This window comes from Colletotrichum truncatum, assembly GCF_014235925.2.
Source record: "Colletotrichum truncatum strain CMES1059 chromosome Unknown Contig_0009, whole genome shotgun sequence".
Classification (NCBI taxonomy): Eukaryota; Fungi; Ascomycota; class Sordariomycetes; order Glomerellales; family Glomerellaceae; genus Colletotrichum; species Colletotrichum truncatum.
In genome coordinates this window covers 2,788,895-2,801,004 of record NW_027222406.1, presented here as the reverse complement: position 1 = coordinate 2,801,004, position 12,110 = coordinate 2,788,895, and the positions used below count along the sequence as shown (strand labels likewise).

The 12,110-nt window shown below is 49.8% G+C and overlaps 5 protein-coding genes across 5 annotated transcripts; 2 read left to right on the top strand and 3 right to left on the bottom strand.

Annotated features, from left to right (window-relative positions):
* Positions 1-1,062: 1,062 nt before the first annotated feature.
* Positions 1,063-2,371, top strand: CTRU02_213313 (Phosphoethanolamine N-methyltransferase 1-like protein 2; the record flags this gene model as incomplete). Its single annotated transcript, XM_036730928.2, has 4 exons — positions 1,063-1,233; positions 1,254-1,574; positions 1,637-1,710; positions 1,774-2,371. 4 exons carry the CDS (start codon positions 1,063-1,065, stop codon positions 2,369-2,371), a joined length of 1,164 nt encoding a protein of 387 aa, XP_036577459.2.
* Positions 2,372-2,889: 518 nt separating this feature from the next.
* CTRU02_213312 (uncharacterized protein) lies at positions 2,890-3,609 on the bottom strand (the record flags this gene model as incomplete). Its single annotated transcript, XM_036730929.1, has 1 exon — positions 2,890-3,609. The coding sequence occupies one exon, from the start codon at positions 3,607-3,609 to the stop codon at positions 2,890-2,892; it is 720 nt and encodes a 239-aa protein (XP_036577458.1).
* Positions 3,610-5,165: 1,556 nt separating this feature from the next.
* Positions 5,166-5,636, bottom strand: CTRU02_213311 (uncharacterized protein; the record flags this gene model as incomplete). Its single annotated transcript, XM_036730927.1, has 1 exon — positions 5,166-5,636. One exon carries the CDS (start codon positions 5,634-5,636, stop codon positions 5,166-5,168), a length of 471 nt encoding a protein of 156 aa, XP_036577457.1.
* Positions 5,637-8,537: 2,901 nt separating this feature from the next.
* Positions 8,538-9,245, bottom strand: CTRU02_213310 (uncharacterized protein; the record flags this gene model as incomplete). The annotated part of the gene is made up of 1 exon (XM_036730926.1): positions 8,538-9,245. The coding sequence occupies one exon, from the start codon at positions 9,243-9,245 to the stop codon at positions 8,538-8,540; it is 708 nt and encodes a 235-aa protein (XP_036577456.1).
* Positions 9,246-11,174: 1,929 nt separating this feature from the next.
* CTRU02_213308 (gmp synthase) lies at positions 11,175-12,082 on the top strand (the record flags this gene model as incomplete). The annotated part of the gene is made up of 2 exons (XM_036730924.1): positions 11,175-11,499; positions 11,556-12,082. The coding sequence occupies 2 exons, from the start codon at positions 11,175-11,177 to the stop codon at positions 12,080-12,082; spliced, it is 852 nt and encodes a 283-aa protein (XP_036577455.1).
* Positions 12,083-12,110: the final 28 nt, after the last annotated feature.

The window sequence follows — 12,110 nt, the reverse complement described above, 5'->3', positions numbered from 1 at the left end:
GCAAGATAGTCACTGCAGTCGGAGCTTGCGCTGGCAATAAAAGCTTCACCGCGGCGACTGCCGGTTATGGCTCGCGCGCAGTTGTCGGCATTGCAGCGAGGTGCTACTACAGCGTGAGCGATAAGAGGGTAGTAAAGTGCTGCGCCAAGCGTCATAATCCTGGCCAACATGGGCGAAGGGGGCGCCATAGTGTAGATGTTACCAGGATTCAAACTCTGATGGATTGAAAAGCGGTTTGAAATTCAAGACGATAACTTTCAATTTAATATACACCGATGTTGAAGGATACTCAGTGAACTTATAAATCCCCTTTCAATTGTAACACAGATACGATCATTCAGCCGCGTTGAGCTACTTCTCATTTTCACCCCATGTTGCCCTTCCAGCTGCAGCACGCATGATTTTAGCTGCAAAGCACCCGATAGGTTTGTGACATTAGAATCTGCCAATATTTGTAGTCTTGCATGGGAACTAAACCTAGTTCTGGATCCGAGTTGAAGCTTTGGGACGACAGGCCAGGGCTAGAATTTTACGCCTCGTAAGACACAAGTGTAGATCTACTTGGAGCGGGGAAAAACCCCTAGCAACCTTGCTCATTACGTCTGCCCTGTTTGACTGCCCGTCAGCTGGCATGCCGGGTAGGATTCCGTACATGAAGCTGAACCCGAATCCCACCAATACTGGGGTTCAACCAGCGTCTTCATTTCTTATACCAAGGCGCTTCGTCCGCATATATTTGCAGATTTTTTCGTATCGACATTTTACTGTTATTTTTAGACCCATAGCTTCCTGCTTCTGCGACCTGTCTGGTACGACCTGTTGTGCCTAGTACTTCGCAGTTTAGCAAGGTCAATCACTGCGGCTTTTTATCGTCAAACATTTTGGATTAGTTTCTATGCGGCCTACTTCCGGAATTCCAGTGCATTAGGTACCGCAACTGTGTGCATACTCGACGGTATAGGGTGTCACTTCGTCCGTCAAGATCGGCAGCTCCCGATTGAGCAGAACAGGACCACCTCTGAATACTGAATAGTGACATTCTTGCATCTGTGCCCGTTGATCATGGCATCTACAAACGAAACCTCACGCACCACTGATGCTGGGGGCTCCCCCAAGTCGGTCAAGTCTCACAAATCTAATGCCTCGGCCCGCTCCCAACGGGGACCTGCATCAGAGCACGAACTATCTGCTGCAGGAGAAGCAGAAGGGGGACATCCCCAGGTGGAAGCTGACGTATGACTTTCTTCTTTCGCCTGACATGGTGGTATGTCAATAGGCTGACTAGCCTCGTTCTGCAGCCCGATGTTGGCAGCGATACAGCCTCGAATTATTCCAGTGATGTGTCAGACACGGCAAGCGCTACATCATCGATATATGCTTATGAATATGAAAACGGACGTCGTTACCACGCGTACCGTGCAGGGCAATATCTCCTACCGAATGATGAGACAGAGCAAGAACGTCTTGACATGACCCATCATGTGTTTTTGTTAACTCTGAAGGGGGAGCTGTGTGCGACGCATCTGGATAATCCTCAGACGATACTGGATATTGGAACAGGAACCGGAATTTGGGTACAGAATTGTTCCCATCACTTAGCACGATCCCTTGATGAGTTCTGACGTAAATTTTTAAGGCCATTGAAATTGGAGACCTGTTCCCGACAGCTGAGGTTATTGGTACCGATTTGAGTCCTATCCAACCTACATGGTACGTCTAGTTTCTCATGCACCTTATAACCCAGCATAGACCGACTGCTCAATCTCATGACAGGGTTCCGCCAAATGTCCGTTTCGAGATCGACGACGCCACATTGGATTGGACCTTTCCGAAAAACCATTTCGACTTCATCCACGGCCGTACCCTTGCTGGTGCCGTGAAAGATTGGCCAGCACTTCTAAAGCAATGTTATCAGCACTGCAAGCCCGGCGGTAAGGTTGAGATATCAGAGGGCAGAGCAAACTTCTTTTGCGACGATGACACGCTGAAGGAGGACACGGCGACGTGGAAATGGCTCAGTGAGTTCAGAAGATTGAGCGCTCCGTTGGGATTCGATATTGTACCAGCCCTTCCCGAGATGCTCACGGCTGAGGGGTTTGAGCGAGTCAATCTGATACAAAAGGTTGTGCCGATGGGAACTTGGCCGAAAGGCCGAGAACTGAAAGAGATTGGGCGATGGTTCAGAGTGCAGTTCCTGGAGATGGCACTGGAAGCTTACACTTTAGCCTTGTTTACTCGAGCCGGGAACTGGAAGAACGAAGACGTACAGGTGCTCTTAGCTTTGGTGAGGCAAGAGCTGAAATCTGACAAGATTCACCTGTACACCTACACGTATGTTTTATGTTCATGTCTACTTACCTTTCCGCACTGAAGCTGACAAAATATTAGGGCGTTTGTTACCGGAAGAAAACCATTAGATGCTGTGTGAACAATTCAAGAAAGTAACTAGTATCAAAAACAGCAATGATTTTTTTAAGCGAGGCTTCATTTCGCAGAATCGATAGTTTCAAACACTTCAGCTTTTTTCAATAAACAATTGAATCAGCAGACAATTGCAAGACTCTATGTCAAGCATGTCTTGATTTGGCTCTCTGCATAGTCTCGTACAACATAGAAAAAGTATGGTGTGGTAATTGGGTATCAGTCAACAAACTTGGGAAGAAAATAAAAAGGCTGGGCATGTCGCAAATCTTGTCCTAGTTGCTTTCTTTTTGCAACTTCAGCTCTTCGAAGGAACCAGAACACACTTTCCCTTAAGTATCGTAGGACAACCTTCTCTCCTTTCAACAACATACCCGGAAGGTTTTTTACCCATAATAGAGTTTTGCGTCATGTCTGAGTTAGACTTGCTGGGGGGAGCAAATAGGCCTTCAAAGGCAGCTATCAGGATCACCCATTCCAGGTCCATCGGGACTCGTTCCATCCATATTGCTGCGGCCTCTCAACTCGACGAGGACCATTCATTGACGGACGCTTAAGAGGTTGCGCAGTCCGCAATTTTGGATTACTATGAGGCCGTTGCGTCCGAGTTGGTCCGTTGAATTTTAGGTTCCATGGAGGGTGTTGGTTGATTTTATAGCCTGGCGGGGCTGGTTGAGGCGGTGGTGGTGGTGGTTGGGAGTACCTCGCCGAAGACCGACGGCTAGGGGGTCTAACGGGAGGTCTAAAGAAGGGTCTCGGTGGTGATTTGATAGGGGATGCCGTGTATTGACTTGTTGTTGTCGAATCGTCATAGTCGTACATGTCGTAATAGTACCGTCGTCTCTCATTGTTCACCATCATGCAGTACCAGGCGATGAGGCCGATGGCTACAAAGGCAACGACTCCGCCCAGAATTGCGCCAATCTGAACGCTTGATAATGAGCCGCTACCCCTACTTGGAGGCGGGGCAGCGACCGCTGGTGTCACCGCCGGTGGTGGTTCCGGAGTGTCATTGCCGGGAATCGGAGTGGGTTCCCCAGGGCCTAGTGTAACGTATGTAACGAACGTGGTGGTGGGACGTCGAATAGTTTGTGTAATTACATGAACTCCCGAATCATCCTGTCGGGCAGAAAGATCGAGGAGGCCGCCACTGGGCTGCAGCGAAACCGGAGGAAGAAAAATATGCATGCTGACGAGACTGGTCGCATCGGGCTGTGTACGACTTCTGCCCTCTTTGCAAATCCAGGAACCGAAAAGAAAAGCCAAAGATATCCGATGAAAAGCTGAAGTAAGACTTGATGACATGAATGAGAAACCTTTCTAGAAGCCCCAAAAAGAAAAGTGCAAAACGGCTTACTCTTATTGAAACAAGGATTGAAGCAGGCTGTGGCCAAGAGACCGACATGTGTGCCAATCTTACAACTCCTACTTCGCCTGCCTCTTGAATGCCAAGGAACAACCAACACATACTCTATCAACGAGCATAAGGCAAAAAAATAAATGCAGGCCTCCCCATGAGCGTGCTCCTCAAGTGCTGTTGCAACGCGACACCCCCTCAACCCTCGAATCGCACTCGATCACAGACTGTTCAAGAACGCGACTAACCTTGTTATGACACCAATCTCCCCTTCTAACCGAAGTACTATGTCGTGCGGCTGCGCCTGACCCATCCGAAGAGCTGCAAGGCAGGCTGCAAACCATTCGTGTTGGCCAACGGGAGACCGACAGCGTGGTGTCATAAGCCTGCAGGTGTGCCCACATGATGTCCTGTTAGTTGTCCTGTTGCGATAAAAACTGGAATCTGATTGATGATGACCAGATCCACCAATGGGACGGTTTGGTCGGGCTGAGGTGCATTGCATTGGGAGGCAACCGGACCAATATGGTGGTGTTTCAAACAGCCACCAGCAAGTACCGCGCAGTAAGGCATCGTAAACACATCCGCACCCGTACGGGGCGCGGCCCGCCTTGATGGTTCCGTGGATGTGAGCTCCATGTCTGATTGCTCGTCTTATTCACCAAGGGTGAGACATACGTATATCAAGCACAACAACTTCTTAGTTGGCAGTCTTCTTTCGCATGTGCGAACATGGCCCCCAACGTAACCTCAGACCGACAACACAGAGAGACCAGGATACTCCCATGTAGGAAGTCATGGAATCTATCACTGGCCTGCCTTAATTACAGAACTGGCCTTCGTGGCATCCGACAGAATTTTGGTCTTTTGAAGAAGTCAATTTGCTACCTTAACGGGCGACGCGATGCCGGCCTCATCGCTACTATTTCCAGGTGTCGTCACGTCCTTGATCGTGCTCGATCGATCCTTTGCACCCGCGAACCCAAATCGTCATTATCCCTCTAACCCCCAAAGAACGCCCGCCTGATATTATGATGCCCCCAAAGAAGAATAAGTGCCTGAACGAAATTACAGCATGCCGTGTATATTGTGCCGGGAAGCGGCGTTGCGCGGCGCGGAGCGACCAGAAAGTCCGCGAAGGAAAATGACCAAAGACTAACAAGAATTGCGTTCGATCATTGGGGCCAGGCGAGCGAACTCCAAGCTTCTCTGACAGAGTATCATTGGTAGCATCTGGAATTGCCGGGTTAGTCTAATGTCCGTTGCGTTGTCTCATGGCTGCGGTAAGGTGAAGTCGACAACTTACTTGTACTTCAATGTTTGTTTTTAGAAACATTATGCAACGACTTTTTTCAGCGCAAAATTAAAAGAGTGAAAGGCACTTCGACTAGGCCTTTGCCTTGCCAGTTGACTTTCCGACAGCACCCGGCTCAACGATCATACCGACACCGGCACCACCCTCACCGTTGCCGAGTTGCACCTTGGGACCCTTCGTAAGAGCGGCCTCAGCGAAGGTGAGGGCACGGTCAAAACCGCCGAGCTGTCGCTTTTCCACCTTGGTATCGCGGCCGGCAATAATGCCCTGAGGACCTCCGACACCAGCGGCGGCGGCGGCAGCGGCTGCTGCTCCCTCACCGCCAGCGGCGCCACCCTCCTTGCCACCTCCCTTACCCTTTCCGCCACCCTCACCAGCGCCGCCTCCGGCACCACCTTCTGCGCCACCTGAGAACGTGAGCGCACCATCACCGACTACCAAGGCAGGCGAGTAGGCACCCAGGTTGATGTTCAAGGGTGCGGGGGCGGCGTTGACACCCATGGCGATGAGGGCCAGGGTCATGAAGGCGTTGGTGATCTGCATGGTTTCCGAGGGGGGACTAGACAGAAGGGGGCAAATATGTTGTCGGCGCAGCCGTTGGGAGTATCAAATTCTCCGGGGATGGATTATTAGGCTATGTGGAAAGAAAGGCGGTCCGTCAAGGAGTCGAAGAAGCGAACAGCACAGCTGAAGTAGAGAAACAAGACAAGAACCCAGGAAAGTCACACGAACGAACGAGTGAAAAAAGAAGGCGGGAGGGAGAGCGTAATGAATGAAATCTCCACCGCGCGCCAAGAGGTTCAAATACTGGACTCCATAGGAGTCGAGTTCAAGGAACCTCTCCCAAGGGAATGTGGAGGATGACAACAGAGAACGAAGAGTGCCCTGCTCATTCAGAACTGCGACGCCGTCATGCGTATCAAGATGGTCGGTGCCAAGACTAAGCGGCTCTGTCAAAAATAGAAGCCCTCCTCCGCAGGTCTTCTGGCTAGAAGAGATGATAGGCCCTTGGGCGTCATAGCTTTTCGTGCCCGACACTCGCAAATGCCTCGGGCAATAGGGTGCACAAACATCTCAGTGTACCAGGGAGCCATGTGGTTTCTGGTTCTAGTCAGTGGTGTCTGCTGGTTGCAACGGAGAAGTGTGTCCGAGCGTAGGTGAAACGACCCAAGTCCCAAGAATGAGGACGACGGGGCTGCTCGAAACCATACGAAGGCTTGGCAGCCAGTCTCCATACACTATTATCTTGCGGAGGTATAATCTTTTTCACCTCGCTACATGCAAAATTTGCCGTTCCAGCCTCGGGTTTCTAGTTGGTGGTAAAGATAGCTGAAGCCAACGTTTTACAATATGGGCACGCAAGTCCTTCTAGGGGCGAGATCTGCGATTGTGTCACGTACTAAGGGCGGCAAGACTGTTTTAGCCACTGAAAGCGCGAAGGAAGTCGTCTCTGTTAATGGTATTATGAAGAGAGATTGTGGTCATGAGGCCTGGCCAAGCTTTTCATCAAAGGCATAATAAGCGTTTCCCAAGAAATGATCTGGCACATCGATCGGGATACCAAGACTGACCAAGACTGCTCCCGTTCTTTTCCAAGAGATCTATCATTGCTACTTCCCAGGGTCGACTCGCCTTTTTCTGTGAGTCAGCGTAACATACGAGGATATGCTTCCCCATGGCCAAGAGATGTTTCCCCCACATAAGTTGCCCGGGGGCCGATTGGCCCAGGTGAAGTTTCCTCGCCCCCTTACGGAACACTACTCACACACCATCACGGGCCGAAAAAGTCAGCGAGTAAGTTTAAGCCAGGATGTATAAACCGAGAAAGAAAATGACATTGGCGATCCGGCAGACAGCTCGGGACAGATGCCGTGAAGGTTCGGCTGCTGAAGAAGGATAATTCGAAGAGGGATGATAACCGTCAACACGACAAGTTGACGTGACAGTTTTTGCCATGTAACGAGTGACTGCTAATGGAAGAAAACGGCGCGGCGCCCCCTTGTCTGTGCAACTGATCTAGGCCAGGGTCGCGTCCCAATTCTCTCTTCTCGTAGCCGAACGAATAACGGCAGAAACACATCTGACGTGTGCCCCGAGCTTCACTAGCTGAAACCCCCTAGGCTATTTTCTTCACCTGCAGCTTCTGAGGCCTTCCAAGATTGCAGTTGAATCACTTCGATTAATCACTTTGCAACATTGCTGTTTTGGGGAAGTGCCGTGCCTAACTCCCATGCGATTATACGACATAGCCTCGTCCGCCTGGCCACGCCCTGTAACGACATGAGCGCGGTGCATCAAAGGGAGAGCAGTCCTCTCTGTATAGGGATGGCAAGAGTGTTTGAAAAATATAGTAGCGTAGTTTTCGATTACTAGAACTATAATTAGTTAGTCAAAGCTTACGAGTGTTGCTTTGTCCACTTCCTGGTTAGTCATCCATTATTGAGTCCCTTGTACTGCGCTCACTTTTGAACGCTTATTCCATGAACAAGCCTAGTCTCAAACCAGTAGAACGAGCTTTGGCGAGATATTGATCCATTGCATGTGTGTTGATTTAATAACCCAGAGTCTTAACCCACATAACCTCCGGCTGTCAACCTAAGAATCAACATTATTTGATGGGCCTTGACGGCTGTCATGAAGCTAACGTTTCACGTCATCCCTTCAAAGACGAGTGCAAAAAATAGCTACAATGAGTTTTATGACTGCCTTGGGGTCATTGATCTTCTTTTTGATGCTGTTGCGTTCGAAATCGGTGACCGTTTTAAGATGAATGGAAGACTCCATGCACGGATACGGGTATATGTGAGCCCTGTCATGTATGAGACACTTTGGTAACGTGGGGAGGGCCATTAGGTTGATAGCCAAACCGGCTCCCACATCGCCTTGGCAGTGAAACCAGATTAACCCTTTCATGAAAACATCTTATTCATCAGAACACTTAGCATATGTCCTGATTTATACCCACGATATTTTTTCGCCTTGGCTATGTGGTCTTGCATGAACGTTATGTATATACAAGACTTACAACTTTACATTTTCGGACTATCAATTTGTTGGTAATAAAGTTTCGGTCATCATGAGCTCGCTTAACGTCCATAAAATCTGTTAAACAGCCGAGGGACGTAGGCGTCGAGACTCTCTTAGGGTGCTATCTTCGCAAGGCAGACGCGAGTGGGAAGACGAAGAGAGAGTACAATGAGCAAGGCCGTCTACTAATACATGAAATCACATGAAATTTTGCTGAACGAGTTGGCATCAGGGTGTTGCTCCGGGCCTGGGCTTCAAAAATATGATCTTATCAAACTCATTTTTTTCTTGGTTTATTTTAATTTTATCTGTGATGAAGACACCAGAGCATACAAATAAATGAGAAAAGAAAATGAACTAGATGTTGTCTCTCAACAAGGTCGATTGCTGTTGAGATTGCTGACGACCACACATGCCTTACAAAGCATCCCGCTTGCGATCCTTCATCTCAGCCACAGCACGCTGGTCTGAAGCAAACTGCTGAGGATACAAGTTGGCGTACTTCTGATAGATTTTGGGGTCACGAACAGTTTCGGCCAAAACATCCAGGAGCCGTTGCAACTCCGGGACCTGAATGTAGTCACTAAAGTCGCCGGCTTCCTGCTTTGCCTGGTCCACCGTCGGGTTCCATTTAGCTCTGGACTTGGTATCGTTCAAGATGAGCCCTACCAGTCTCTGGCTGGTTCTTTCGATACGCTTGATGCGGCAAATTTTGCAGCAGCTCGGATCGGAGCCACCTTCAGGCATCGTGCGCGGCAAGTATCTCATTTCTTCCATGTTCTTTGGCATCGGGAATCCGATTCGGCCTGGTGCCTGGCAGCTCTCGCCGCAATGGGGATACTTGCCCAGCCGCTCCTTGCACATGGGACACTTCGGCTTGCGGCCATGCGGATTGTCACGACTTCCATCAATGTTGGCACAAATTCGGATAGTGCATTCCATACATAGCATATGGCCGCAGTGAAGAATTTTCGCCTGGTTTCTGTTGTTGCTCGCCACGGCCCTCATCGATGTGGCACAGACAGGGCAAATGACTGTGAAGTTGTTGAGAGCGGCGTCAGAAGTGAGGTTCCGACGCAACTCTGGCCAGTATACATTGCCTTCCGGTCCGGCATTCGTCGTCATGGCAGAAACAACAGTACCGGACCCCCGTTGGGTTGTCCCGCCTGGTCTAGCTGAACTGAATTCCCGCTGGTGCTGCGAGGTCGAAGTTAGCCCAGAACCTCGGGCAGTTCCACTAGACCCATGTGACCTATGCTCCGAGTACTCATTGCCAGAGGCAGCTGGGGCGTTTGATGGATACAACATGCCAGGCATTGCTGGACTGTGCCCTCGATTAGTCCCAGTTCCTTCCCATGGCTCGCCGACCTCAGATATAGAGTCCCCTGGCTCCACCCCTTGGAGATAGTTAGAACGGTCTCCTCGAGGCCGTGCGTGCGCACTTTGGCCGTACGCGTGGTTATGGGACGAAGAGTTGCGTTGGAGGTTCATGGCAGCAAAATCCGAGGTAACCCCAGCTTCTCTGTCGTCGTCAAGCCAGGTAATATTAGAATCATCGCCATCAGAGGGGGGAGCCCGAGAAGTGTTTTGGTGCGCAGCGTTAATTGCATTGAGTCCAGCGCTGAACACAGCGCTTGACATGCCAGAGCTGGATTGAGAAGAACCAGTACGTTGCGTGGAGCCCCGTGCAGCAAGTCTCGCCCTCTCTTCCTCGTAATGTCTGTTCGCCATCTTGAGTGAGTAGTTTAATAATGGGAATGACGTCTGACAGTCAAATGAGTTGAGTTGTGCTGGTGATACTGTGTGAACCTGAAAGTGCTTTATGATATGCCTACGAATGTTCAGTTGATAGTTTCAGTGCCAACAGCACTGCTTTAGTATTCCTCCGAGGTCGAGAAGGACCATCTTTGTTCTAGATGCTCCTTTCATTTCGCTCCCTAGGTGGTTCTGTGCGCCCATCTTCTTTATGGTGAACCGAGTCGAACCTCGTGTTACGCTAGCCTACCATATTCCATTGAATGCCATTGTCGTCGATATCTATTGTGTCTGCCACGGACAAATGGGCAGCTTGTGCACCAGAGCTCCATTCAATGTTGCGTTGTATTTGGGCTCCCCTTACTCATCTCTTTCGTTTTACCTCCCTCCGTAAAGATTCAATGGTCTTGATTTGCCTCATTTTCGATCTTAAAAACTCTTCCCTCACGTCGCTTCACTTACTTCGATGTTCAAAGAAATTTGCGCGGTAGTGTTTGTGACTTGTGGATTAAGACGATCCATTGTGATGCTATTTTTTCGGGGCAGTCTCCAGTTTGCCAAGGGTTGGGGCGATAGACAGCGGGTCTTCTTTTCACTGACTTGTAAGGGTTGGGGGACACAGCCTTGAGTAATGAACATTTTTCGAACTTTTCTCTTGTTAAAGGCAGATCATTCCATGCTGAGGCATAGAAAAAACCAGTAATAATTCGAATACTGCGGGATTTGGTCAGATGGTCAAGGAAATAGAATTCTTGGTTCTCAATGAGAGCTACGCGTAAGCTCAGGATTCTCGTCTAAGGTGTATGCAGGGCAGCTTGCTTTGGGTTTTCTTGTACAACCCTCCACGGCACAGAAAACCCCCCATAGTGGAACCTGCCGAGCCGTTGGCGCAGTGGGTTCCAGGCGGGAATTATGTTATAAAAACCAGGAGTTCAGGACAGTTGCCGTCATCGACGACTGCTTTTGGTTCAGCCCTACAGCGACAAGCAATTGACTGACGTCAGTACATAGTTCCGATGAGCCGGTGCCATCCTTGGGCTACACTTTGTCATCCTCTTGGCTCATCGCCGGATTTCGCCTGGCAACGCGTCACCTAAAAAGAATGCAAGCTACTATGAATGGGAGGGGCCATTTAAGTAATACAATTCACCTGTGCCTGTCAATCAGCTCACTCCCTGCATCCTTCTTGATAAACACTAAACAGCTCTCGTTCAATTGGATTGTTCTGAATACACAATCCCTAACCACCTTTCCCTACTGGTACTTTACTCGATAACATACTAGGCTAAGGCACTCGACATGCAGAAAGTTCAGAAATACCCCGGCCCGAACGCGCCAATTGTGCGCATGATTGTACTGGAGACAGACACCCCTCACCCGGAAACCCAATCAACCAAGGGCAGCTTCGGAGAGATTTTACACAGCCATTTCCAGAATGCCGGAGCCGATCATGACCCCCCACTGGGTGTTGACACCGATCAGAGATTCGTTGTAGAGGAGAAAGGAGGCAAGGTGCCTGCATTCGAGGAGTTTGATGACTACCAAGGAGTTCTACTTACGGGAAGCATGTACGATGCTCATGGGGACAACCCGTGGATTTTGAAGCTGTTGGATGTACTCAAAGGTTGGAAACACTCAACCTTTAACTCGGCCGAGAAATGTGACTAACAAAATCTCCAGAACTGTGGCAGCGCCGGCCTGACCTGCATTTCAGCGGAGTATGCTTTGGCCACCAACTACTGAACCGGATGCTCGGCGCCGAGGTTGCTCCATCTCCATCTCAAGATTGGGAACTAGGTCATTCACGGATTGAGCTCTCACATGTCGGCAAGCTTCTCTTCCAAACAGACGACGACCACGTACACCTCCATCAAATGCACCAAGACCACGTCGTGGCACCGCCAGCTCCTGAAACGTCGAATGGATTACTGCCGCCCGGCACAAAAGTCGACGTATGGGGTCACAGCAGCCACACCAAGGTGCAGGGGGTTTACATCAAGGGTCGCCTGTTCACGACACAAGCCCATTTGGCCTTTGACGAAGACATGGTGAAGAGACAGATTCAGATGAGAATCGACAGCGGAGGTATTCAGGACTTGGAGCACGCTGACCAAGCGGCTGAGACGGCAGATTTGGAGCATGATGGTGATTTGGTTGCTGCTGCCATCTTAAGGTTCTTCCACGGTGATGACGACGATATTGAATAGATTTTGTACATGTATTTGGCTATTGTTG